Consider the following 27,827-nt stretch of genomic DNA (forward strand, 5'->3'; position numbering starts at 1 on the left):
TCTTTCTTAAATTTTTATTGATAGTTTTTAATTTTACATCAACTGCATTTCCCACTGTATTATACCCTCTACCTCACCCTATCCCTGACCCAGAGCCATCCCTCAATAAAGAATAAGCAAAGTGAAAGAAAATTTAGCAAAACTAACCAACATAATGAAAAAGTCTGATAATATTGTATATCCATGGTCCTACACCTCTGTGGAGTAGCACATTGGGGAAATATACCTTATTCTTTGGAGCCAAGCTTGGTTATTATAATCTCATGGCATTCAGTTTTAATTGTTTGTTGTTGCTGTTCATTCCATTTACATTATTGTAGTAATTTGTATATTAATTTCCTGGTTTTGCTTACTTCACTCTATTTGTATCAATCTTTTCATGCTTGTCTTTATTCATCATTTATTATATCACAGTAATATTCCCTTGCATTTATGTGCCACAGTTTAAATGTTTAGCTATTTCCAATCTGATTGGTCATCTATGTTGTTTCTATTTCTTTCCAGACTTTCTCCTAAGACCTGGCCCCCTTCCAGTGAGTTGTACTGTATAACAAATAATATTTTTTATAAAGGAAGAAGAAAAAAATAAGCAAAATATGTCGGTACCTAGAAAAACATTCAGAAAGTATATGCAGTTTAGTATACCTGTGGGCCCTCCTACTTCTGCAAATGAGTGAGATTGTGATGTGTGCTCATGTCTCTTCTTCTGGGCCATGTTGTTCTTTGTAATTTTGCAGTCTTCACTTTTGATTGTTGTATACATTGTATATGTTGTTTTATTGACCCTCCTTCCTTCAGTTGTCTTTAGATTCTATAAATCTTTTTTTTTCATGCTTCTCTGTATTTGTCATATGCACCAAAGAACCAGCTTGGTAGTATAGTGGATAGGGCATGAGACTTAGAGGCAAGAAGACCAGAGTTCAAACTATGCCTCAGGCACTTCACTAACTGTGTGCAGGGCAAATCACTTAAGCTTACTGCCTTAGCTCTCTTATCTGAAAAATGAATGAATTGGGTTTAATGTCCTCTAAGTTCCCTTCCAGCTCTAAAGCTGTGAACCTATGAGATGAACTATGTACTTGACAATTTGAGGGGAGAGAGCAACAATGGCAAGGGTGATCAGAAAACTGGTTGTCTTTATTGACTCTCTTCAGGAAATGTGCTATTTCTGTTCACTTGGGTTTGACCCTGCATTCTTTCTTCTGTTCTCCACTTTGGTGCCATTGGCCATGAGCCTAAAGTCTCCTTGATTTTGCAGGGGTCATGTAACTGTATTGGTTTCTCTCCCTTGAGCTACAGAATGCAGCATAAAGACACTTATCAGAAAGGTACTCTGTAATTGTGTGCTGAATTGTTTACATACTGCCGATACTGTAAGTTCAGGGGAGAGAAAAAATCGACGTGGGTAGGGGAGCAGTTGGGAGTTATAAGGGACTGCAATCTCAAGGAATCACCAGTGTGATATGTGGATACATTTAGAGACATAGTGTTCAAGACAAGGGAAGTGAAAATCTTTCTGTATTCTATACTGATTAGACAGTCTCTGGAGTGTCAGTGCTCATTTTTGGGCTATTGGTGTCTCATTTTAGGGGGTGAAATTGACAAATTGGAATGAATCTGGAGGATAGTGACCAGGATCATGAGTGTATTGGAAACTATTCCATATGAAGACAGGTTGAAAGAAATGGGGATGTTTACTTTGCAGAAGATGTAGGGGAATAGATGATAACTGATAGAAGAAGGATTAAACTTGTTCTCTTTGGCAACAGAAGAAAGAGTTAGGGGTAATGTGAAGTAGCAAAGAAATAGATTTAGGCTCAGTGTAAGAAAGAACTTCCTGTAAATAATTGCTGCCCAAAAGTGAAATAGGCTTTCTTGGGTGATAATGAGTTCCCCATCACTGGAAGTCTTCAGATGAAATTTGGATGACCATTGGTTGGATGTGTTTCAAAAGGAATTCCTGTGCAGGGATAATTTGGACTAGATGTGTGTGATTCTGTGGGAAGATTGAACTTTGAACATTGGGTAGAATGCAGATAGGTGAATTGGAGATGTAGCTAGGGTAGTCTAGGAGAAGCAGAACAATGTGAATAAAAGACAGGGGTGGGAAAAGAGCAATTCACTGTAGGAAGAGAGTAGAGGTGATTAGAATCAGTGGAGCAGAGAGTGTGTGAAAAGGAGTAATGTGAAAGAAAGATGAGGAGGATTAGGGTAGATTATGAATGACGACCTTTAAAGCTAGAAACAGAAGGTTATATTGGATGATGAAGAAGGAAACAGGAAAAAGTATGAAACCAGAAACTGGTCAGTCCTGTAGTAGGCAATCTAGACATGATTCATAGGTAAAAAGGAATTTTAAATATTCATTTCATTCCTGTGGAAAAGAGAAAAAGCTATTTTTGTTTTAGCTAATAGTGAGGTTATCAAAGGGGCAGCTTCTAACCCATTACCTCAGTAGGGTTTCAAAAACTCCCACAGAGAAGCCACTTCAAGTGCCATATTGTGACATAGCCATGTGTGTCAGGAAAGCCCACAGATCAGTTACCCTCTGCTGACAGTTGTGAAAACGCATCACCATTGTTTCATGAAAGTCTTGTCAAGCAGAGGAGCTATAATCTTTTTCTCTAGAAAGTTACAGAACAGCAAATTACCGTCAGAATAACTCAAATAGTTAAACATTGCCAGACTGATTATGTAAAAGCCTAGAAAATCCATTTTGAGTTTGTAACCCAGTAGTTAGGCTTACTGTTCTTTCAGTGTTTGCTGTTGTTGACAATCTTGAATTATATGGAGGGAAGAAGTCTTGGATTTCCAAGGGTAGTTGTGAGGAAAGTGGTTGGTAAATGTCCAAGTGCCCCAGAAATTTGAGCTGCTCTGATTATCATTCCAACTACTGCCAGTAATACTGATGAAGAATGAATGGATGACAAAAGAAGTGGACTATGACTTCATTATATGAGGTTGATTGGGCTTTATCTTTTATGAAGCAGCTAACAGAATCAGGCCTCTTACTGTGCATTCTTATAATGAATTTGTATGATTCCTGTTTAGAATGCCTTCCTTATTAGCCTCACGTTTATGTAGTACTTGAAAGCTTACACATCACTTTACTTACAACAACCTTCTGCAAGTTAAATAATGGAGTATGATTACCCTTATTTTTACTCGTGGGGAACTGAGGTACAGAAAAATTAAGTGTGTTGCTCAGGTTTACAAAGTTAGTGTCACAACTGAGTGGAAAACCCAGGCTTCTGACTCTTAAGTCCGGCATTCTCATCACATCACATTGCCTTCTATGTGGCTTTCGAGGATCTGTCCATTGAAGCTATTTACAAATAGTCTCCCTCTCTCTTTATATTGTGAGAATTCCCGTTAGAAACTATGACTCATTAGGTCTGTAATGGTTGTGTGAGAATGAGACATTACTTTTTTCTCTTGGTTTCAAATACCTAACATTCTATTGAAATCTTAGGTCAGTCATTATGGAGTTAGACATTCAAATGTGGTACTTAATTTTAAAAAGCAAAAACTAAAGAGAAGCTCAATAGGAACACAAACCCGCTTACCTGGTCTGTGAGGGCATGTTTATTTTGTAAACTGATAGCCAGCAAAATAATACCCAGAGCTTAATTTCCACTGAAATATTTTCACTGTAGTTTGGGGGGAAAATCACTTGAACAGTATTGAAAAATCTTACCTTCTGGCACACTTCTGACTTACTGCCTGTCCCATATCTAAATGTGAATGAGCAAGAAGAAAGATGTATCCTTTGCAGTATTCTGGAGAGAAGCAGCATGTTGAATATGGTTGTGGGAGGCCATGCTTTAACTAGTCATTTAGTTTTCACCAGCCAGGTGAGAAGGATTAGGACATAGGAATGAAACAGTTGAAAAGTTAGACACCTTCCTTTGAGATATTGGATTCAAGTAGCCATGATATATAGTCCCTTACTTTGCAGAACTCCATATTTATTTGTGAGCATTCTTGGTTATACTACTCTAAAAGCCTTGTGGAATTTTTTTTTTAGTCTTATGCCATAAGTTAGTGAGGAAGAATGTGCTATTGCAATTTATTTTTGTTATATCAGCTAGTAAAATTCCATGTGTATGAGAGAGCTTAGTAAGTTTTTAAAAGGTTTCAAAATTGAAATTATGAAGTCGGAACATCATGCTCAATTGTACGGACCGTTCTTTAAGAACACTGACAATCTAGAGGTTATCCTCTTGTGATAGATGACCAGGATAGTGGACTAAAGTCATTGTCACATGAAGATTAGTTGAAAGGATCAGAGATGTTTAGCTTGAAGAAAAGATTTAAGTGCTACATGATTTTCTAGCTTTAGATAGTTCAAAAACTGTTATATAGAAGACAGTAATTTGTTGATACCTGAAAGCAGAACTAGAAACAGCAAATGAAAGTTGTAAGTGAGTAGCTTTCATAACCCTATAAGGAAGCACTTTCTAACAATTAAAGTTGCCCATAAATGGGATGAGCTATCTCAAAAAGGAGTGAACACCCCATTACTGGAAGTATTTAAGTGTAGTCTGAATGATCAGTCACCTGTCAGGAAGTTTGGGGGAGGGGATTCTTCTGCATTGGGAAGGATGTTGAAGTAAATATTCCCTAAGATTCTCAATAGATTTTTTTATTTTTAAATATGTTTAATGGTGAGCTGCACTGAATTAAGTAGGAGAACAGTGTCCAACATGCTGCACAAGAGACCTTGAACAGTAGAGATTGTCTCCTAGGCAGACACTGAGCATATACCCAGTTCTCTCCCATCTTTCCTGCTCCTGCTCTCATTTGATTTTCTGTCATTTCATAACGGATTTCTGCTCTTGAACACCTCTCTTTTGTTTTATTGGGACTGGAGGGCCAATGACTAGCCTTCCATTTCTTATGTAGCACCATCTCCTCTCCCTTAGCTTGGACCCACATATAACAGAAATTTAATAAATTAAACACATGGAATATAAAAGGTAAGTTTCTTTGTCTCTCCAATCTCCATGGGGGAGGGCATTAACTACATACTATGAATGAGGAAGCAGATCTGCTTAGACCTAGATTTTTGTCATTTCATAGCTGACTTCTGAATGTATCTCCTTGATTCTACTGAAACTGTCTGTCTAGCAAGTGAGTAGCCTCCTTCTGGTTTGCTCTCATAGCACCATTTCGCTTGGTATGGACCAAGTAGAACACATTTAAGAATGAAAAGTAAGTCTCTTCTTTTTACCTCAAATGAAAAAAAAACCATTAAGTTTATATTGTGAGTCAGGAACTGTACTTAGACCTAAGTACAGTTCCTCACTTACAATATAAATTTAATGGCACTTAAAACTTAAAGGCACTTAAAACAATCAATACATTTCCTTTTTCTCTTTATTATATTTATTGATATTTTTCACCTCCATTTCCAAATATATCCCTCTTTCCACCTCATCCAGAGGACCATTCTTTGTAACGATGAATATTTTTTAAAGGGGAAAAAAAGAAAGGGAAACAGTTCTATGAAACTAACCAATATGTCATAGTTTGACAGTATATGCATTGCTCCACATCCACAGTCTCCTGTCTCTCTAATGAAGGGAGTTCCATTTTTTAATTTCTTCTTATGTGCTAAGCATAGTCATTATAATTAGAGTGTGCTGAGTTTCATTTTTGTTGTTGCTATTGTTCTTTCCATTTGCATTGTTGTAGTCATTGTGAATATTGTTTTCCTGTTTTTGGTTACTTCACCTAGCATTCATTCATATGTCTTCCCATTTTTCTCGGCATTCTTCAATTTGTCATTTCTTATGACACAATTATGGTTCATTGCATTTATGTCACATAATTTGTTTATTCATTTCCCTGAGTATCTACTTTGTTTGCAATTTTTTGCTTCTAAAAAAGCAACAAATTGCTTTAAAAAAAGAATTGAAAACATTCTTTTTATACATCAGATGCTTCTCAACAAGCTATCATACAAGGTTCATTCCCTTTAAACCCAGTTTATCACATTGCTAATAAAAAGGAGATATGTATTCTTTAAGTGTAATGGCAAAATTACATAGATATTTGGCCAGAATTTTGTGTTCTACACATTAAGCTTTTTATTTTGTTGTATTCTTTGTGGATATTGTTCTTTTGGCTCTGCTTTCTTCATTCTGTAATTACTTGAAGCAGGTTTTCCCTTTTCCTTGAATTTTTCATAGTAATTATTTTTTATAGCACAGTAGTATTCCATTATATTGATACACCATAATTTGTTTAGCTACTCTCCTTTTGAGTCTCTTACTTTGTTTACAACATTTTTCTTATTATAAGCAATACTACTTTGAATATTTTTATATGTAGGGCTCTTTTCTTGCCGAAACACCTAAGATGTAAGCTCCTGGGTTGTGAACTTGGCGTAACAAGGCAGGTGGTGGTTCCTGTACCTAAGTATCATCCTGGATTCCTCACTTTCTATCACCCTCCATATCCAATCTGTTACCAGTTTCTGTATATTTTACCTTTGTAACATTTCTTCTATGCCCCACCACCACCTTGGTGTGAGTCCTCATCACCTTAAACCTGAACCATTGCAATAACCTTTTGATTGGTCTCCCTGAATCATATCTCCTCATTCTAGTCCATCCTCTATTCAGCTGTCAAATTGATCTTCCTAAAGTGCAGACCTGACCATGTTGTTGTAGTTTAGTCATTTCACTCATGCCTGACTCTTCGTGACCCCATTTGAAGTTTTCTTGGCAAAGACTTTGGAGTGGTTTGCCATTTTCTTCTACAGCTTATTCTATGGGTGAAGAAACTGAGGCAAACAGGGTTAAGTGATTTGCTCAGAGTCATACAGCTAGTAAGTGTCTGAGACCAGATTTCAACTCAGACAGATGAGTCTTCCTGACTCCAGGCCTGGCACTCCATCCACTGTATCACTTAAATTATCTACCATGCTCTAGTCTACTGTTCATTTTTTTACTCCTCCCCCTTTGATGGGGGATTCCCTCAAAGGCTAGACCTCGAATCTGTCTCTGCCTTTTCCCTCAATGGGGAATTTATTTTTCACTCACCTCAGTCCTTGCCTCATGTGACTTCTAGGATGACAGACCTGGTCCCAAATGGATTCTAGAACCCTTTCCTTCAGGCATAGTGGCGTTCCACATATGTGCTGGTGCTCTGAACCAGTTTCCTTTGGTTTTTAGTTCTCTGGCTGAACACTCCTATAGCTATGTCGTACTGTTATTACACTCAGAGGAAACTTCTGCTTCCCTTTACCTCCATCTCCTTTCTCGGTGGGGTAAGGAGGGCAGAGTTGAGGACTGTTGCTTTTTGTCACAAAGGTAAGATGGGTTCAGGTCAGAGGAAGAGGCTGTAGCAGCAGCAACAGCATGGAAATTGCTGAGTGGATCCCAGAACACAATCTCATGAGTTAGCTATGAGGGAGGGTATGCTGAGTGAGCATGTTATGGATTAGGTATGAGCTTTCTCTGCAGTTAATTCATCAGGATATTCAATTTCTAGTGTTGTCCTCAGGAGGTAGTTGCATTTACTTTACCTTGTGTACATAATTCTCATTTTTGGAGAATTTTGAGAGTTTATGAGGAATTCAGAAAATTTCAGTTCTTCCATCATTTGGTCATATGACTCAGCAATAAGGTTTTAGAGGGGGAAAAATCCCCAAATCAATAGCTTTGCCAGGTAAGGATAATTTTCATTCTTTGTTATTCTTTTGTCTTCTCTTATTGAATATTGTTAATAAAAGTATGCAAATTTTCTTCTAAAATGGGGGTGCTGATACCTCCATTTTTACTGATTTGCTGTTGGAGTATGTATTTTACATGAATAAGGACCACTTTAGAGGAGGGAATCCAGGGCAGAGTTAGATCATGGGTGTACTATCTTAATGTGATTTCTGGAGCAAGTATTTAGGATAGTTTTTAAAACCAACGGTTCCAGTGAGTTTTGACCAATTGGCTCTTAGATCACTATTTTTTAAGGTCAATTTTTCAGATTCATCTTTGTTTTCAGTTAAATTGTGTTTTCAAGAGGTATCTTCCATCTCTGTAATTGGAAACTCATTAGAATACGCAGTCACCAGTATTGGTGGTGTCTTGATTATTATCATGTATTTGTAACAGTAAACATTTACTCCTGGTATAATTTACCTGAGATAGAGGTAATCATGCTTTTCATTTTTTTTTCAAAAATAAACACATAATATAACTTTAACTTGATGCTTTTACTTTATAAATTGGATTTATTCCCACATTACGCCAAACCCATAACTTTCAACTGTGACATTTATCTATGCCCTGATGTATTCAAAGTAATTTTTGTCATATGTTTTGGGTGCCATCAAACAGCAAGAAAGTGGATTTTGGAATATGGTAAATGTCTGTCTATTTCTGGAAAAAATGTGCACGTATGTGTGCGCGCACATGCAACTACATTTTAAGTGTAGTCTCAGTAGTGAACTCCAGGTCTAAGGACCACACTAGCATGCCACATTTGGAGAGTCTCATCATTAGAAGTTTGGCAACCAGGTGACTTTTTTTTTCAATTATAGCAATTCATGAAGGTTATCTATTAAGGTATATGGCAGGATTGGGATCTTTAACAGTAGAGAAAGGGCAAATATTGATGAAACATGGATACTTGAAATGCTGAATTATGGTTCCTTTCTACTTAAATTATTCTATAATTTATAAGATTCTTCACATAGTCACATAATATGAGCTTGAAGAATTATGCAGTCTAACCTGTATTTAAATGAATCCCCTTTACAGTATACCTAAACAGTGGCCATCCATACTTTACTTCCTGGCTATTCCATGAAGAAGATACTACATCTCTCAGCTCTGGACATTCTCCATGGATATGTCTCATGTCTGGAATGCTCTCCTTCCTCCATTCCAACTACTGACCTCCCTAGTTTCTTTTGAGTTCCAACTGAAATCTCACCTTCTATAGGAAGTCTTCTCCAGCTTAATTCTAGTGCCCTCCTTCTGTTAATTATTTCCTCTTTGTCCTGTAAATGGCTTAGTTTGTATTTATTTGTTTGCATGTTCCCCCCATTAGATTGTAAGCTTTTTGAGGGCAGCACCTGTCCTTTGTCTCTTTTTGTATCCACAGCATTGAGCACAGTGCCTGGCACATAATTGTTTAATAAATGTTTATTGATTGATTACTTGAAAAGGTAAATCATTTCCATTTTTGCATTTTCATTTAGAGTATTTTTTCTTTACCTTGAGCCAAAATCTGTCCCTTCTCAACTTCTTATTTCTCCTGCTTCTGTCTTTTTGTATTTTACTTTCAAGTATTGTTTTCAAGTGAAACCTAATGGTGAGAGGGTTGGACTAAATGGTTCTGTTTGGCTCTGAATCTGTGACCTTATGAACCTAGGAACCATAAGTACTAATGGATAATATTAATAATTTCTTTTGGTGGTAGAGAATTGACCAAATTAATTGTATAGTGAAAGTTTAACATTTCACAAGAAAACAAATAATTGTAAGAAAGCAAATAATTTACAAATTAGTGGCAAATAATTATATCTATTATAAATACAGACATTTCAGTATAATTGGACTCTTTTCTCATTTCTCAATTATATCTTCATTTGGCATTGATGTTAATCCCCAGACTTGATTTTGTCACTTTTGTCCAGCCCACCTTTTAGTATGCTTCTTTCGGAACTCTCTTGGGACATCAGCTTGGAGCAGAGGATTTTATCTTTTTGTGGGTCACACACTCTTTTAGCAGTCTGGTGAAGACTAGGGACCTCTTCTCAGAATAAATAATGTTTGATTTTAAAAATTCATAATTGAAGAAAATACTAAATCTGTATTAGAGATTAGTGAAAATGCAGAAGTAGTTTTTCCCCATTCAAGTTTATGAACCATTTTAAGAACCCTTGGATGAAAGTATGTAAGGATAGCTTGAATTAGGAATTTGTAGAAGTTAGTTTTCCCCACTATAATTTTCTTTAGTGAGTCTTTTGATATTTATAGCCACTCTTCCTCATCCAGTGGTTTCTTCAGCATTGCTCTCTGTCTCTGCGATCTCTTGGTTACCAACATAGAAATGCTGTCTGGCCAGGGAGAAAAAAGTAGTACTCCCTTTCATATTCTTCCTTCTAGCCTCCCTATATTCACATTCACATAGGAGAAGAAAGACAAGAGAGTGAATAAGCCTTTCAGACTTTCTTTTCCAATAAAAAGGGTGTACTTTCCTTACCATTTGACCCTTTTTGAAAAAGGAACAAAACCACCCATTTCTCTACTAGCTTTTTGCCTCCTTTTGTTAGTACACCTGTAAATTGAAATTTAAATTCAGCAATAAAATATTTTCATTACAAGCCCAGTCTGACACCTTACCTTGAAAGAGAGGTGGCTTTGGATTCTTGAGTTATTCCAGCATAGCTCAGGGCCTGGGAAGGCCCTCTAAGCTGGAAAGCTTGAAGTATAGGCCTGGGGGCAGGATTGTCTCCTGGCAGAAAACCAGCCTAGCTCAGTTCAGAGAGGGTCATCACTAGATAGGCTGGAGTGTGTGATGACTTCCAGCCATAGCAACTCAGGATGACTGTCTTCTAAGTGGTGAAGGAGTGGTTATCTGTGGTGGTGGATGGTGTACTCAATACCAAGTGAAATCACAGATTCTAGAAGTTTTGAAGTAAATATTAAGATTTAAACACTAAACACTTCTTATTTGGTTCCTTTACAACTTAAGCTCATATTTAATTTTCATATAAACTATTTTCTGTTTTAGATACCATATTTACTTTGACAGGGACAGAAGCATAATAGGGAATTTGGAATGAAAGAAACAGTTGTTAAAAATAGGAACAAGGTTGGCTTCTTGGATAGGAGAAAGCTGAGAAAATCCTGTTCTGCTTACCCCTCTTGAAGATCACTTGCAAACCTACCCTTGGAAAGTCTCTATCGCTTAATAACATGCGATGTCTACGTGATATCTTCTCAGAGAGCAGGCCAGAGCATGTATTTTATGTAAATTTTATATTACCTCCAACTTTTAGCATAATACTGTACATGTATTTGGTGCTTATTAATGTATGAAATTGATTTTAATATTATCCTATAGAAAATATAATTAGAAAAATGCAATTTACTAGCAAAAAAATCCTGAATTCAAAAAACCAAATACAAATATTTTGAGCTCACTTTTGTAGTTTTTATTACTGCCTTGTTATTTTTGTGACTTTGGGTCTTTTATCCTATGTAGCCCTGCTTCCTCATATGAACAGTGGATAAAATCTCTGCCTTGCCTATTTTACAGTTTCACTAGGAAAATCAAGAATATGTGAGAAAGCACTTTGAAAATTGCAAAACAGCACTTTTACTAGTTTGTAAGCTCATTTATGGATTTTTTAAAAATTTCATGCCTCCCCCTAGTGCCTAGCCCAGTGTTTTGCACATAATAGTAGTTTAATAACTGTTTAGCTGTTTCCAAACTTCACTTTTTCTGCTGAAGGCATCACCATTCTTCTAGTCTCCCAGTTTTTATAGTCACAGTATTATTCTGGTTGTCTCACTTTCCCTGCACCCCACATATCCAGTTAATTGCCAAATCTCATCATTTCTATCTTCACAACACCTACCTCTTTTTATCCCTACTTTTAATACAGCTGCCACCTCCAGTAGCTTCCTGTTGCCTTTAGAATACAATGCAAACTCTTTTGTTTAACTCTTAAAGTTAACCTAACTTTCTAGTCTCATTGGATGTTGTTATTCCCCCTCCCACACTCATTGGATCCAGTCAAACTGGCCGCCTCTTTGTTCTTCATATGTGATATTTCCTATCTCTGCATTGCTTGGCCCCCTCATGCTTAGAGTGCACTGTCTACTTACCTCTGCCTCCTAGGATCCCTCTCTTCTTTTAAGACACAGCTCAAACAGCATCTTCTACATGAAACTTTTCCTGATCTCAGCTACTAATGCATTTCTATCTACCTTGTATTTATTTTGTGTATATGTATATTTAATATTTATGTTGTATATATATATATTTTATGTACTTGGTGTCTCCCTCATTAAGCTTCTTATGAGTAAGAACAGTTTATTCTTTGTACTTACATCCTCAGCACCTAGCACAGTGCTTGGCACAAAATAGCCATAGTAGTAGCTCAATAAATATTGATTGATTATATATAGACCCTCTAAAAGTTGAGAGCATAACACTTAGTAGTAACAGCACATTTTTGTGGGAGTTGAGGTATGAAAGGGCATCAGGGGTCAGCAGTTTTGGCTGAGATAATATGATCCAGATATGAAGCTTTCTGATGATCTCATTTAGTATGGGGATAGGGCTTAAAGAATCTCAGGAATAGATAATTCCCTTATGCAATAGGCCATCTTATTTATCTTCATTGAACCTTTGGTGTATATTAAATTGCAGTCAATTCATAGTCAGATTGTCTGATGAATGTTTGAAGTATCTGTGTTGTGGTTTAAAGAAAGATCCATGCTGAGAGACAAGACATGTGGGAGGCAGATTCTGTCCTGAAAATTCAGGAGCCTAATTTATGTGTATTCTGGCCCAAGTAGAGGGCAGCTAGTTAGTGTAGCAGTCCATGAAGGCAGGCCTCAGGAGTGCTTGGGAAAAGCGCCAACATTTCCATCAAAGAGATTTAAGTCTCCTCAAGGATAAATGCTCAGCTAAGGCTCCAGAGTTCTGTCCCTTGTAGCACAAGAGAAACAATTAGGGGCTAAACAAGAGTAAGGGCAAGTGTTACTGATCAGCTACCTCAGCCTTAAAAGAATCTCAGCATGGCTTCAGAGGAATTCCTGATATTTTTTTTTTAGTAGAACTGCTGGCATTGTGATGGCTCTGCCAACATGAGTTATCAACCAGATAGTCTTCTGAGGAGATGAATACGTTGACAAGCTGGGTGAAACTTGTAGTTTTGTCAGATTTCTGCCAAATACAGTTTTAGTTTTAGCATAGTTGATGCTAAACTCTGAAATAATTAGCCAACAGATCCAGCTGTTTCTTAATATACTCTTAGCTTAATATAATAAAACCTGGAATATGAAATAAAGCCTGGAATATGATGTTTATTTTCCTCTTTCCTGTAGCTGTCTAGCATTCATATAATTCAGCTAGTCGTTTTGCCATATTGTTTTAACCATAAATTAGAAAGAGGCATGGACACAACCCTGTTATGTATGTATCATTTAGGTTTGGCATTTATTATTTCAGAAATTGATTACTGCCTACTTTGATTTTAGTATTAGCAATATGATAGAGACTTATTTATTAAGAGAAATAATTTTTGCAAGATCCTCGCTCGTCACCAAGGACAGAAGCTAAACAATTCTGGAGGCACATTTTTTCTTCCTGAGGTGTTTTCCAAACTGTTTTGATCAGGTATTTTAGACTAGAAAGAGTTACTGGATCTAAGCTAGGGAGGACCCTGCAGAATCTGTAGGATATGAAGAAATTATTGAGGGAAGGTATATAGTTTCTCAAAATTACTTGTCCATTTATTAAGTGGAAATTTGTGTTTCTATGATTTCTCTGGCAGAAGACAGAATTTGAACCTGATGAGTTTGAGGATAGTTTTAGCTTAATTTTGTCCGAGGGGCCATCTTCATAACTTTATTAGTGTTTAAAACTTCATTTAATCAAGAAATATAATGACCAGTATTCTAACTAAGCCAATTACTCAGTGCAGTGGATACAGTACTTAATCTTGGCATCAAGTCTACTTGAGCTCAAAAATTGTCTCAGGTATTTAATAGCTGTGTGACCCTGGGCAAATCATTTAACCTATTTGCCTCAGTTTCCTGATCTTTAAAATGGGGTAACAATAACATCTACCTCATATGGTTGTTGTGAAGATAAAAAGAGATAATATTTGTAAAACACTTTTGTAAACCATAAAGCAGTATGCATGTTATTGTTTTTCTTTCTTCTTCTTCTTCTTTCTCCTTTTCATCCTCCTAACTAATTCTTCTCCTTCAGATTTCAGCTTGTCTGCAATATATATATTTGGATGCTTAGCATTGCTCTAAAAATATATTGTGAATAAAGTTTCATCAGTTCTTTAGACCCTCAGAAAGTTAATTCATGGAACCAAAGCCTCACTCCATTGCAATTTTCTTACTCCTTTTCATTTATTCTAATTCCATAAATGTATATTAAATATCTACTAAATGCAGAATCCTGTGCAGTATATTAAGCTTAGCTAAAAACAGCCCCATTGTGGAGCTTATGATCACACAGAGGGATGTTGAAGGCATAAAAATCAACAGAATTCATGACCCATGCATAATCACAGAATCGCAGAACTCCAAGAGACCTCTAAGGTCATCTGCTCTTACCTGCCTGACCAAGAACGCCTTCTTCAGCAATTCCAAACAAGTGGTCATCCATTTTCTAATTGAAGGCCTTTGATGAAGGGATCTGCCCTCCCCTCCCCACTTTGGGACCCTTTAAAATGTTATACGTTCCTCCTTCCATCTGCATCTTTAAAGCTTCTGTGCCATTTCTCTTTCTTCTTCTGTCACTGGAACAAGTCCAGCCCCCTGTCCCCCATGAAAACCTTCTAGACAGTTGGGTTTATTCCTGTGAGGCTTCTCCTGTTCAGCTTCAGCATTCCCAGTTCCTTTAGTTCAATCAGTAAACATTTCCCAAGTGCCTACTGTGTGCCAAGAGCTGTGCTAAGTGCTGTGGATACAAAAAAAAAGAGCAAAAACCAGCTCTCTGTCCTCCAAGTGCTTACAATCTAATGGGAGATACAACATGCAAAGAAATAAATGCAAAGCAAACAGGGTGAGTAGACAATAATTAAAAGAGGGAAGTGCTGGAATTAAGAGATGGTGGGGAAGGCTTCCAGTAGGAGGTAGGATTTTAATTAGGACTTAGAGGAAGTTAAGGAAGGCAGTAGTTGGAGTGGAAGAGGAAGAGCATTTCTAGAATGGGGAACAACCAGAGAGAAAGCCCAGAGCTGTGAGATGGGAGTGTCTTGGAATAGCTGGTAGACCAGTGTCGCTGCTAAGCATGACATAGATAGCTGTAATATAGAGTTATACATGATGAGTACATTATAGAAATGCTAAATAAATTGAGCATCATTTTCAAATACTGTTGGTTTGATGTGAAGATGTGGCTTTGCAAAAAATACAAAAAATGTTCAAATATACTATAGTGATCCCTTTAAAATATTAGGGTATATTCACCTCCTGAAAGAGATCCTCAAAAGAAAACTCCTAGTAATATTGTAGCCAAATTCCAGAGTTCCCAGGTCAAGGAGAAAATATTTCCAGCAGCGAGAAAGAAACAATTCAAGTATTGCAGAAACACAATCAGGATGACATGAAATTTGGCAGCTTCTATGTTAAGGGATCAGAGGACTTGGAATATAATATTCCGGAGGTCAAAGGAGATAGGATTACAACCAAGAATCACCTACCCAGCAAAACTGAGTATAATCCTTCAAGGGAAAAAGTAGACATTCAGTGAAATAGAGGACTTTGAAGCATTCTTGATGAAAACACCAGAACTGAATAGAAAATTTGACCTTCAAATACAAGATCAAGAGAAGCATGAAGAGATAAACAGGAAAGAGAAATCATAAGAGACTTTATTAAGGTTGAACTGTTTACATTCCTGCATGGAAAGATGATATTTGTAACTCATGAGACCTTTGTCAGTATTAGGGTAGTTGGAGGGAGAAAATTATATTTATGTATATGTAGATAGATAGAGGGCACAGGGTGAGTTGAAGATGAAGGGGTGATATCTGGAGAAAAAAATTAAGGGGTGAGAGGATTATACTGGGAGAAGGAGAAAGGGAGAAGTAGAATGGGGTAAATTATTTCACATGAAACAGACAAGAAAAGGATTTTACAGTGGAGGGGAAATGGGGGAAGATGAGAGGGAATGAGTGAATCTTATTCTCATCGGATTTGGCTTAAGGAGGGAATAACATACACACTCAATTGGGTATGGAAATCTATCTTAGCCTACAGGAAAATAGAGGGGAAGGGGATAAGAGAGCAGAGGGATGATAGAGGGGAGGGCAGATTGGAGGAGAGGGTAATCAGAAGCAAATACTTCTAAGGAGGGACAGGGTCAAAAGAAAGAATAGAATAAATGGGGGGAGGGATAGGATGAAGGGAAATATAGTTAGTTTTTCAATACATGACTACTATGGAAATGTGTTGCATGACTACATATGTAAAAAAAGGAAAAGAAAAAAATTAAATATTATGGTATATTCAATGACAATATTGCTTCCAGGGTAGAGGTAAAATCAAGGACAAGCTATGTAGAGGATCAGAATAAATTAAAGGGGAAAGGATCACTTTAATCTGGTCTAGAATATTCATTTCAAGGAAAGACATGGGCAATGTAGGGATGATTTTTAAATAGTCCATTGGATCCTTGGCTAGAGATGGGAATCCATCTCTTCCTCACTTTCACCTCTTCCCATATTTAATGAGTTGTCCTTTAGCATTTTAAGATTGATTTTCTAAATTAACTTGGCCACATAATTTCCTCTTTAACTTAGGCAACTATTAGTAAAATTATCCATTCCAAATCCCAATCTAAACTGCCCAAATTGCTTTGGTTGAACCAATACTAATTCTGATATTTACAAATTCTAAAATTGCGCAAACTAATAATGTTTGGAAAACATGCAATTCAAAAATTGTTAAATTATTTCAAGATATTTGAAGAATCACTATGCAGAGTTGGAGGGAAATATATAGTTTTCTCTTTCTGTGTGTGTGTGTGTGTGTGTGATTGGAATAAGTTTTAAGGTGGAGAGTTCACTTTTAATTTGCTCTAGAATATTCATCTGAAGGATGAAGATGGTCACTACATAGTATATGTATGTGGGTGTACATATACAATAAATATATACATTAAATAACACAAACACACAATAAGTGTGCCATAACTTCAGAATCAGAAGACCCTGGATTCACATTCATCCTTTGACACTGATGACTGTTGTCACCCTTGCTAAGTCACTTAGTCTGTTATGCCCCAGGGAATTCTCTGAGACTCAGTTTTAGAACAGTTGTGGATATGTGTGCTTTGGTAGAAATAGTTTCCTTCTTATAAGTTTGTAGTGTATGCATTGCATATGTGATCATTTGACATTAGTGTACTTTGAATAGTGTGTACCCCCAAAGATGTCCACAGGTCTCCCTGTAATTTCCCTTTACCCAGTCCCTGACCTCCTCGTTCCTTTAGCTAGATTTTCTTATCCCTGCCTCTCCTTGGTCTTTTGGGAGGCTGTGATAAGGCTTTCTGGTATCCAGCAAGGGGAAGGTGCCCTACCTACCTGACAGATGGTCAAGAAAACAGGTACAGACGAGCACCCTCACCCTTGGACCCCTAGGAACCAACCATTAGGACCCCACACTCTAGAGACTTGGCCCCCACCCATAGCAATTTTCAGATTCCTCTGCAGCCCCCACTGCCAATTGTGGCTGTGGTATTGTCAGTGGAACAACTATAAATTTGCCCTTGGGTAACTTAGAAACCTGTCCGTTTCTTCTGGTATACTGTGAACCAGGTCCAGGCTAGTGCTGGGCAGTTCTCCTAATACATACATGCACAAACAATTATATTTCTATTTCTCAGGACCATGTGGAACTTCTATAAAAATTGACCATGTACTAGTGCACAGAGACACATGGTGCTATTGGACCCTCAGCAGCTACCCCACCATCCTGACAAGTGAGCGTGGTGCTAGGATTCAGGATATGAACTCTGGGGCTGTAGTTCTCAACCCCTGTGTCCAGCAAACAGGGACTCTTCCTCAAGACCTGTCCTCTTAGCAGAAGAACCATGAATGGGAAACAATTTTATAAAGATCTAGACCAATTTGGCTTTATCAGGAAGTGGCATCAGAAGGAATAGGCATTACTTTGCAGTGTAGAGAACACTGACTTGGAAGTCAAAGGACTTGGGTTTGAATCATGACTCTACCACTTGCTCACTGTGTGATGTTGGGCATTTAGTTCACCTCTCAAGGCCTCAGTTTGAGGTTAGACTGTACAAAGTTTCTGAGGTCCCTTCTGGTTCTTCATCTGTGATTAATCAGTCAGTCAGTCAGTCAACACTGAATAAATGCCTATTAGGTACCAAGCTAAGTGGTGATCCTAAGAAGTTCTTTTTGGATAGACCAAGTAGCCCAAAAACTAACAACTGATGTTAACGAAAATTCTTTTGGCTGAATGAAAATTTCCTGGTAGAAGTAATATGTAGGGGCAAGGAGAGAGGAATTTGGCCCTATGCATGCCAGTGATTATGGACAATAGGGTCTAATAAAATTACTATTTTAGACGAAAAAAATAGTATTCCTAGACATGATCTATAGAAATGTAAGCCAGAGTCCATGCTGCATCAAGCAGGCCCATTTGATCTGGTTTGAGAAAGCAATTTATTTTCTTATTGGGACTAGTTTATGGGCCTTCCCATCCAGTTCATCAGTGGACAGGAAAGGCTCAATTAGAAAATAATCCAAATATGCCAGATTATTATAATTAACTGAAATTGATATAGTACTTTAAGATTTCAAAGTGCTTTACATGCTTGACTGCATTTGAGTCTTACAAGTACCTGGTGAAGTAGGTACTACAGGTATTCATTCTCCCCATGTTACACATGAGCTCAGAGAGGTGAACCATCTGATACAATGTAAGTTCCTTGAGAGACAGACTGTTTCACTTCTGTACCTGAGGGCCTGGCACAGAGGTACTTAAATTTATTTTAACTGATTTATTATGGGTCCCAGCTGTTGGACTCTTCTTATATGTTAGGACTCTTAGAAGACTGTTGAGTATGTGTTTTGTAAGATAACCTAGCCTAAAGCATAGTCAGCTATCTGAAAGTTTTCTTAGGAATGATCCTGACTCTAGTCAACCATTCCTATGTAAGTTAAAGAAAAATATAGAATCAAATAATTGTGAATGCTAGAATTCTTTAAATATCCTCCCTTGATGGGATTTGGATCAGTTTATTCAGGTTTTTCATCTCCAGGCCCTCTAATGGAAAATCAGCTCAATCCAATACTTAGCAGAATGTTTGGCACATAGTAGGTACTTAATAAATGTTTCCTGAATGATTAATTGCCAAGATTAAAAAGAGGAAGAATTAAGTGGGACACTTGTTACTATTGGACTTCCTATTGGTATTTCCTATTCTCCACAAAAAGCAAGAAAAACAACACATGGAAATGAAATAAGGTAAAATTTAGTAATTAAGGTAATAAAGATAAAATAGGTAACATTCGGATATTTTTATTTAATGGCCAAGGAAGATCTTTTATACCAATCAAAAAAGACTAATGCTTCTGGTGGAGGCCCCTAGGGCACATGAGGATATTATATTTCTTCTTATTTAGTATTTTATTTTTCCCCAATTGCATGTAAAAACAAATTTTAACATTTGTTTTTAAAACTTTGAGTTCCAAATTCTCTCCCTTCTTCCCTCCCCACTGCACCTCCATTGAGAGAGCAAGCAGTTTGATATAGGTTGTACATGTGTAGTCATGCAAAACATTTTCATAATAGTCATGTTGTGAAAAAAACAGACCCCCCCCAAAAAAAACCCTCAAGAAAAAGAAAGTATGTTTCAATCTGTATTCAGACACCATCAGTTCTTTCTCTGGGGATGCATAGCATTTTTCATCACAAGTCCTTCAGAGTTGTCTTGGATCAATTGTGTTGCTGAGAATAGCTAAGTCATTCACAGCTGATCATCTTACAATATTGCTGTTACTTTGTACATAGTACATTTCACTTTGCATCAGCTCATGTATGTCTTTCCAGGTTTTTCTGAGAGCATGCTGCTCATCATTTCTTATAGCACAATAGTATTCCATCATAATCATATACCACAATTTGTTCATCCATTTCCCCAATTGATGGACATCCCCTCAATTTCCAATTCTTTGCTCCAAGAAAAGAGCTGCTATCGATATTTTTGTACATATAGGTCCTTTTCCTTTTTGATTTTTATCTCTTTTGGGATATAGACTTAGTAGTGGTATTGCTAGGTTAAAGGGTATATATGGTTTTACAGTTCCCAAAGTATTCTACAGAATGGTTGAATCAGTTCACAATTTCACCAACAATGCATTAATGTCTCATTTTTCCCACATCCCCTCCAGCATTGGTCATTTCCCTTTTCTGTCCTATTAGCCAATCTAATAGGTATGAGGTAGTACCTCAGAATCATTTTAATTTGCATTTCTCCAATCAATAGTGAGTTAGAGCAGTTTTTTCATGTGGCTATAGATAGCTTTGATTACTTCATCTGAAGACTGTTCATATCTTTTGATCATTTATCAATTGGGGAATGCCTCTAATAAGTTTGACTCAGTTCTCTACATGTTTGAGAAATGAGGTCTTTATCAGAGGCCTCAATTGATTGAATTTTTTTCACAGTTGCTATTGCTAAGTATATTTCCTTCTATCCTATCCCCATTCTATTCTTTTTCTCCTTTCACCCTGTCCCTCCTTAAAAGTGTTTTGCTTCTGACTACCACCTCCCCCAACCTGCCTTCCCTTCTATGACATCCCCCTCCTTCTCTTAATTCCCTTCCCCTCCTACCTTCCTGTAGGTTAAGGTGGTTTTCTATACTCTGTTGAGTGTGTATATTATTTCATCTTAGAGTCAGTTCTGATTAGAGTAAGGTTCACTCACTCTCCCTAAACTCCCCCTCTTCCCCGCACTGTAAAAGTTTTTTCATGCCTCTTTTATGTGAGATAATTTACCCCATTCTACCTCTCCCTTTCTCTTTCTCACAGTACATTCCTCTCTTACCCATTAATTTTATTCATCACTTCATCATCATCACTTCATATTCAACTCACATCTGTGCCCCCTGTCTATATATACACCTTTTAACTGCCCTAATAATGAGAAAGTTCTTACGAGTTACAAATATCACCTTCCCATGTAGAAAAGTAAACATTTAACCTTATTAAGTCCCTTATGATTTCCCTTTCCTGTTTGCCTTTTTATATTTTTCTTGAGTCTTGTATTTAAAAATCAGATTTTCTATTCAGCTCTGGTTTTTTCATCAAGTATGATTGAAAGTCCTCTATTTCATTGAATGTCCATTTTCCCCCCTGAAGGATTATATTCATTTGGTTGGGTAGCTGATTCTTGCTTGTAATCCTAGCGTCTTTGCCTTCCAGAATATCATTCCAAACCCTCCAGTCCTTTAATGTAGAAGTTACTAAGTCTTGTGTCATCCTGACTGTGGCTTCATGATACTTGAATTGTTTATTTTTGGCTACTTGTAGTATTTTATCCTTGACCTGGGAACTTTGGAATTTGGCTGTAATATTCCTGGGAGTTTTCATTTTGGGATCTCTTTCAGGAGGTGATTGGTGGATTCTTTCAATTTCTATTTTACCCTCTGGTTCTAAAATAGCAGAGCAGTTTCCTTTGATAATTTCTTGAAAGATGATGTCTAGGCTCTTTTTTTGATCATGGCTTTCAGATAGTCCAATAATTTTCAGATGATCTCTCCTGCATTTATTTTCCATATCAGTTGTTTTTCCAGTGAGATATTTCACATTGTCTTCTTTCTTTTTTATTCTTTTGGTTTTGTTTTATTGTTTCTTGATTTCTCATAAAGTCATTAGCTTCCATTTGTTCAATTCTAATTTTTAAGGAATTATTTTCTTCAGTGAGCTTTTGCACTGCCTTTTCCATTTGGCCTGTTTTGATTTCTAAGGTATTATTTTCTTCAATATGTTTTTGTGTCTCCTTTACTAAGCTGTTGACTTGTTTTTTGTGATTTTCTTGCATCACTCATTTCTCTTCCCATTTTTTCCTCTACCTCTTGATTTTCAAAATCCTTTTTGAGCTCTTCAGTGACCTCAGACCAATTCATATTTTTCTTGGATGCTTTTTCAGTCCTGTCCAACTTTTCATGATCACATTAGGGGTTTTTTTTTGGCAAAGATACTGGGGGGGGTTTACCATTTCCTTCTCTAGCTCATCTTACAGATGAGAAAACTGAGGCAAACAGGGCTAAGTGACTTGCCCAGGGTTACACATCTAGTAAGTATCTGAGGCCACATTTGAACTCAGTCTTCCTGACTCTATGCCCAGCACTTTATCTATTTTGCCACCTAACTGCCCCAACTGGCACATAGTAGGTGCTTAGTAAATGCTTTTTGAATTGACTTGTATACACTTATATATGTACATGTTGTCTTCCCTAATAGAATGTAAACTTCTTGAGAGTAGAGATTAGTTCATTTTTTGGCTATATGCATTCCCATCATCAAGCTCAGGGTCTGGCCTATTGCAGGTGCTTAATAAATATTTATTGATTTGTCTGTTTGCCTAACACTGGTTTTTATCATTAAAAATTAGTAAATGTGTTCTGTTCCCTGGTAGGTTTGTGTTGGGGGGAGGGAAGGGAAGAGAATCTACTTCCCCAAATCTGGTATGCCTTAAGCTATGTATAGGATTGTTCAAAGAGGACTAGCGCCTCTGGTATGAGGTCCTACAGAGCCCGTGGTGTCCCCAGTCACCTCTCACCTGTGGCTCCAAGAAGCTGTAGCATGTGCAGCAGCTACATCTTGTAAACCCCAGAAAGTCTAAACCAGGTTGAGAGTAACCAGCAGGCCCAGGGAATTGTCTACCCAAAGCATGTAAAGACTTCCCCACGAGAAATGGGCAGATGAGAACAATTTAATTCCAACAGCCATGAAGGCCGCTGGAGCAGGTGTTGTGGAGTTCTGTTTCCAAGTGCTTGTTTCTTTAGCCACTCTTCCTAAACCCTCTCTGGGGCTGAAATTTCCAGCATAATCTCAGAGCAGCTCCCTAAAGAACATTGGCTAAGAATCAAGAGACCTGAGTTCTAGTTTTAGCTCCCTAACTTGCTGACTGGTGTGACACCTTTGGCAAATTGCTTGATCTTTCTATACCTCAGTTTCCTCATCTGTAAAATGAGAGAGTGGGACCCAATAATCTCTAAGGTATTTTTTCTTGGTTAAAAGTCTGCGATTATGTTAAAAATTGTTTTAAGAAGTAATTGGGGAAAATATTATTTTAAAAAAGTCTGTGATTAGACAGTATCCCATCTTGCCTAATTAGAAAGGTGCCTAAATTATTTTTCCCCTTCCTTCCTTTCCCCTCCCCAAGACAGCATGCAATTTGATATAGGCTGTACATGTACAATCATATTAAACGTTTCCACATTGGTCATGTTGTGAAAGAAGAATCAGAGCAAAAGGGAAAAACCACAAGAAAGAAAAACAAAACAAGAAAATAATATGCTTCAATCTGCATTCAGAATCCATAATTCTTTCTCTGGATGTGGATACCATTTTCCATCATGAGTCTTTTGGAATTGTCTTAGATCACTGCAATGCTGAGAAGAGCTAAGTTTAACAAAGTTGGTCATTGAACAATGTTGCTGTTACTGTGTACAATATTCTCCTGATTCTGCTCGCTTCATTCAGCATCAGTTCGTGCAAGTTTTTCCAGGTTTTTCTGAAATCTGCCTGCTCACCATTTCTTATAGAACAATAATATTCCATTACATTTATACACCACATCTTGTTCAGCCATTCCCCAACTGATGGCCATCTCTTCAATTTCTAATTCTTTGCCACCACAAAAAGACCTGCTATAAATATTTTTATACATTTCCCATTTTTATGATCTCTTTGGGATACAGACTTAGAAGTGTTATTGATGGATCAAGGGGGATGCATAGTTTTATAGCCCTTTGGGCATAGTTCCAAATTGCTCTCCAAAATGGTTGGATCAGTTTACAACTCCACCAACAATGTGTTAGTGTTCCAATTTTCCCACATCTTCTCCAACATTTGTCATTTTCCTGTTTTGTCATATTAGCGAATCTAATAGGTGTAATGTGGTAACCTCAGAGTTGTTTTGATTTGCATTTCTCTAATCAGTAGTGATTTAGAGCATTTTTTTTTGTATGAATATAGATGGCTTTAATTTTTGAGAGATACTTCCAGGGAGCTTGTAAGTTGTCAGTTCTTCTAAGGTAGTATGATCTAAGGAAAGGTGTTTACTCCTAACCTGACCTGTGCTCTGGTCTGAGTGACCACAAGCAGTCTTTTCTGCCCTGGAACTGTGAAGAGGGTCCTTGCTCCATTGTGGCTACAAGCTCCTTTATTCTAGTGCTCCTCCTCACACTGAGACTGACACCCAAGACCGCAGCCTGGATCTGAGTATGGGCAAAGCAACAGGGACTTGCCTCAGTGCTAGCAAAGAGACCCCTATAATCTTCTTCTGACTAGTTGTTTGACCCCCCTTACTGTCTGTGCTGAGAGTTCTGGAAGCAGCAGCTGCTACTGCGCTGATTCAGTCACATTCCCAGGGCCTGCTTCTGGTTTGCTGGGACTGGGGCTGTATTGGCATGGCCTGTGTTGAACTGGGCTTCTCTGTTACCAAGGTGCCTCAGACCTTTCCTGCTGACCTTCTGAGTTGTCTTTGGTGTCTGTAGGCTGAGAGGTCTGGAAACCACCACTGCTGCCACTGATTCAGTCTCCTTGAGGGCTACTCCTGGTTTGCTGGGACCAGGTCTATGATGACATGGCCTTTGCTGGACTGCACTTCTCTCTAATTCTGGTGCAACAGACCTTTTCTGCCGACCTTATAAGTTGTCTTGGGCTAGAAAACTTCCAATCAATTTTTTGTGGGTTCTGCCACTCTAGAATTTGTTTAGCGTTATTATTTAAATGTATTTGGAGGGATGTGGGGGAGAACTCAGCTATCTTGGCTCTCCCTCTGGATATATATATATATATTTTTTTTTACTGAATTTTCTGAGGGTTGGGTTTGAGGTTGGAGGGTTATTTGAAGAGAATCCTTAGGCATGTACTTCAAAGTAGAGACTTGCAATTGTGTACCTAAGAGGAAGGAACCTAGCTGCTGAAAGACTAGGCCAGGGTCACTAGCTGCAACAGTCAACGTTATGCAGGTCCTCCAGTGTTTATGAATACCCCTTCTAATCCCAGAAAATTACAGAGATAACTTCTTTAGAGGCAGCTGGTGGTATGGTTGATAGATTACTGTGCTTGAAGTCAGGAAGACCTGAGTTCAAATCCAGCCTCACATGCTTGCTAGCTGTGTGGCTGTGGGCAGGTCACTTTACCTCTGTTTAACTCAATTTCCTCAACTGTAAAATGAAAATAATATTAGCACCTCGTTCTGGAGATCAAATGAGATAATATCTGTAAAAAGCACTTAACACAGAGCCTGGCATATAGTAGGCACTACATAAATGTTTATTCCTTTTCCTTTTTCCTTCTTTCATTCTTTTAGGAGTGTGATTCATTTTACTGAAAAGAATCCTTCTGTGTTCTGTCTACTGAACACTGTAGGTTTTTATTGACAAACTGAAAATACAAGTTATTTTTTTTACTACCTATTAAAATGTTATGACATGCCATATAATGTAATTATTTTCTGTTTGTTTTTGCAGTTCTTTAGTGAAAAAATCAGTCGAGTAGAAAGAACGAAACTAGATGAAGAATTCCTAGAATTGCAAAGGGTGAGAAAAAATTTCATGTGCAAATTAGATAAGATTGACATTGACATTATGAGCCGAGAGATTTTATTTATCACTGGAACTGTCTCCTCTCACTAAAGCAAATGAGAATCTCAGGGTGTATAATGCAGAACATGGGCTACAGAACTCAGCTAGAGGTTGTCTTTTCATGATACTGAGCCTTGGATAGATTCCAGGCATGCAGTCCTAAACATTTTGGGGCTTTCATGGTATGCAGGAATTTGGATAACTTAAAAGTGATTTGGGCTAGAGCCATGAAAATGTTTAAAAGGAAGCCAAGTGGCATGGTGGAAAAAAAGAGCTGGACTTTGAGTTGGGAAGAAATGAGTTTCAGTCCTGCCTCAGATACTATCTCTGTGGCTCAGAACTAGTCCTTTAGCCTCTCTGTGTCTCAGTTTCCTTCTCTGTACAATTAGAGAGTTGGACTCCATCCTCTGAGGTCCCTTCTATGATCCCAAAAGCATCATATGGAGGATAGAATCTATTTGGAAAGATTAAAATAACACAGATTACACATTTTAGAGAGTTAAAGCTAAGAGGTTTCAAGCTATTGTTAGGTAAATGAAAAGTTATTTATTATGTGGAAAATAGTTTTTCCCCATCTTCACTGAACAAAAAGAGTTGGCTTTAAATCCTGGGATATGTGATTGATAAAGAAGTCAGGAGAGCAGACTCAGTCTGCCACTGCCTATGTGACTGGGCAGATCACTTAAGCTCCTTAAATCTTAAATTCCTCATATGTCAATTGGGAATGATAATATATGCCTTGCCTACCTCAATAGGTTGCCCTGGGAAATCAGATGAGATAGTGTGAAAGTACCATGAAAAGCACAAAGCACTGTATAATTATAAGGTATTATTATGAATATAGGTAAGATAAGATACTTCCTTCTCCCCAGCCCTTGGCTTCCCAAAGGGTTATGAAACACTAAGAGGAGATGGTGGAATCTATTTAGCTTAATGCAGGTGCAGAAGGAGCTAGATATACTTAGTGTTTTGGCATATTTCATTCTGAGCCCAACCTCAAGGTATCAAGAGTTTTTAACCTAGGGTTCATGGGATCTGTGGATATATTTCAGGGGGCCCATGAACTTTCAGCTAACCTCTGGCTGAAATTAAGTATTTCCTTCAGTTTTGAATGTCATCAATAAACATTTTTCTGAATAGGTCTCCAAAGGCTTCACTAGATTGCCTAAGGAGGGAGTGAGGGGGAGTGGGGGAGTGGGGGGGGGTGGTCCTTGACAGAAAAAAATTTTTGAGAACTCCTGCCCCTTATGCTAATATTTTTCTTGATGTACCTGAAGTTGGAGGGCAGGGTTTTTCCTGGAAACATAATTTGACTCAAACTGGGATTGCTTGCAATTGCAGAAGTGAAATGGAAATAGGCCTTTGAAAGTTAAATATTTAAATACAGTAATGAGGAGAGAGAAAAATAAAGAAAAAGCAAAAAAAGAAGAATGAGGCTATGAGTACAGTCAAGATAGTGTGTCTTTTGTTATTATTATTATTTTTTTTAGCATTGTTGAATTTTAAAGCCAGACCTTTCTGGAGGCTGATTGATTCCTTATATATGCTCTTTCTATATATTGGGTTGCTACCATCAGGTGATTGAAGGTATCTGTTTAGAGAAGGCTGAACTCCCAAATTAAACTTACCCCAGGCATGAAAAACAGAGAATAGAATGGGACTAAAATGTGTCTTCCCAATTATACCTGATCTGTGAATAAAATACTTTAAATTTTTAAAATTAAATTCTATTCTTTAAAAACATTTAACAGCATTTTTCAATTAACAAGCATTTATTTTTCTCCCTCCTACCCTTCCCTCACCCTTGGGTAAAAAAAAAAAAAAAGAAAGAAAAAGAAAAAAGAAAAACAAAACCCTTACACTTTAAGATAGTCAAAAAAGAACAAATTCACATATTGGCCATGTCCAAAAATTTGTCTTGCTCAAATATAAGGTCCATCAACTGTGATGAAGTGGGTAGCACTCTTCTCCCATCATCAGATGTCTGGGATCATGGCTGATCATTGCATTGATCAGACTCGTACAGTGTTTCAAAGTTGTTCTTTTTTATAGTGATGTTTTGGTATGAGTTGTTGTGGTTCCACTTCACTCAGCCTCAATATGAATTGTAGTAGTCCCTCTCTGAAACAATCACCTTTATCATTTCTTATGGCACCAGTAGTGTTCCATTTTGTTCATATACCATAATTTGTTTACCCATTCCCCAATTGATGGGCACTCCTTTAGTTTCCAGGTCTTTACCACCACAGAAGAGCTGTGATTAATA

At 37.5% G+C, this 27,827-nt stretch overlaps 1 protein-coding gene across 4 annotated transcripts in view; it reads left to right on the top strand.

Moving 5' to 3' along the window:
* The window catches only part of SH3GL3 (SH3 domain containing GRB2 like 3, endophilin A3), a 136,908-nt gene that overhangs the window by 67,096 nt on the left and 41,985 nt on the right, over positions 1–27,827 (top strand). The window contains exon 2 of one of the 4 annotated variants that reach the window (XM_027851458.1): positions 25,448–25,516. The exons of 2 other annotated variants lie outside the window; for them this stretch is intronic. In XM_027851458.1, coding sequence (XP_027707259.1) covers positions 25,448–25,516 — 69 coding nt within the window. Of the gene's footprint in view, positions 1–25,447; positions 25,517–27,827 lie in introns of those variants that run through there. One more of the 4 variants, XM_027851461.1, reaches the window with a different exon arrangement.

The sequence above is a fragment of the Vombatus ursinus genome, unplaced genomic scaffold (genome assembly GCF_900497805.2).
Source record: "Vombatus ursinus unplaced genomic scaffold, bare-nosed wombat genome assembly UNPS02009205.1, whole genome shotgun sequence".
NCBI classification, from domain to species: Eukaryota; Metazoa; Chordata; class Mammalia; order Diprotodontia; family Vombatidae; genus Vombatus; species Vombatus ursinus.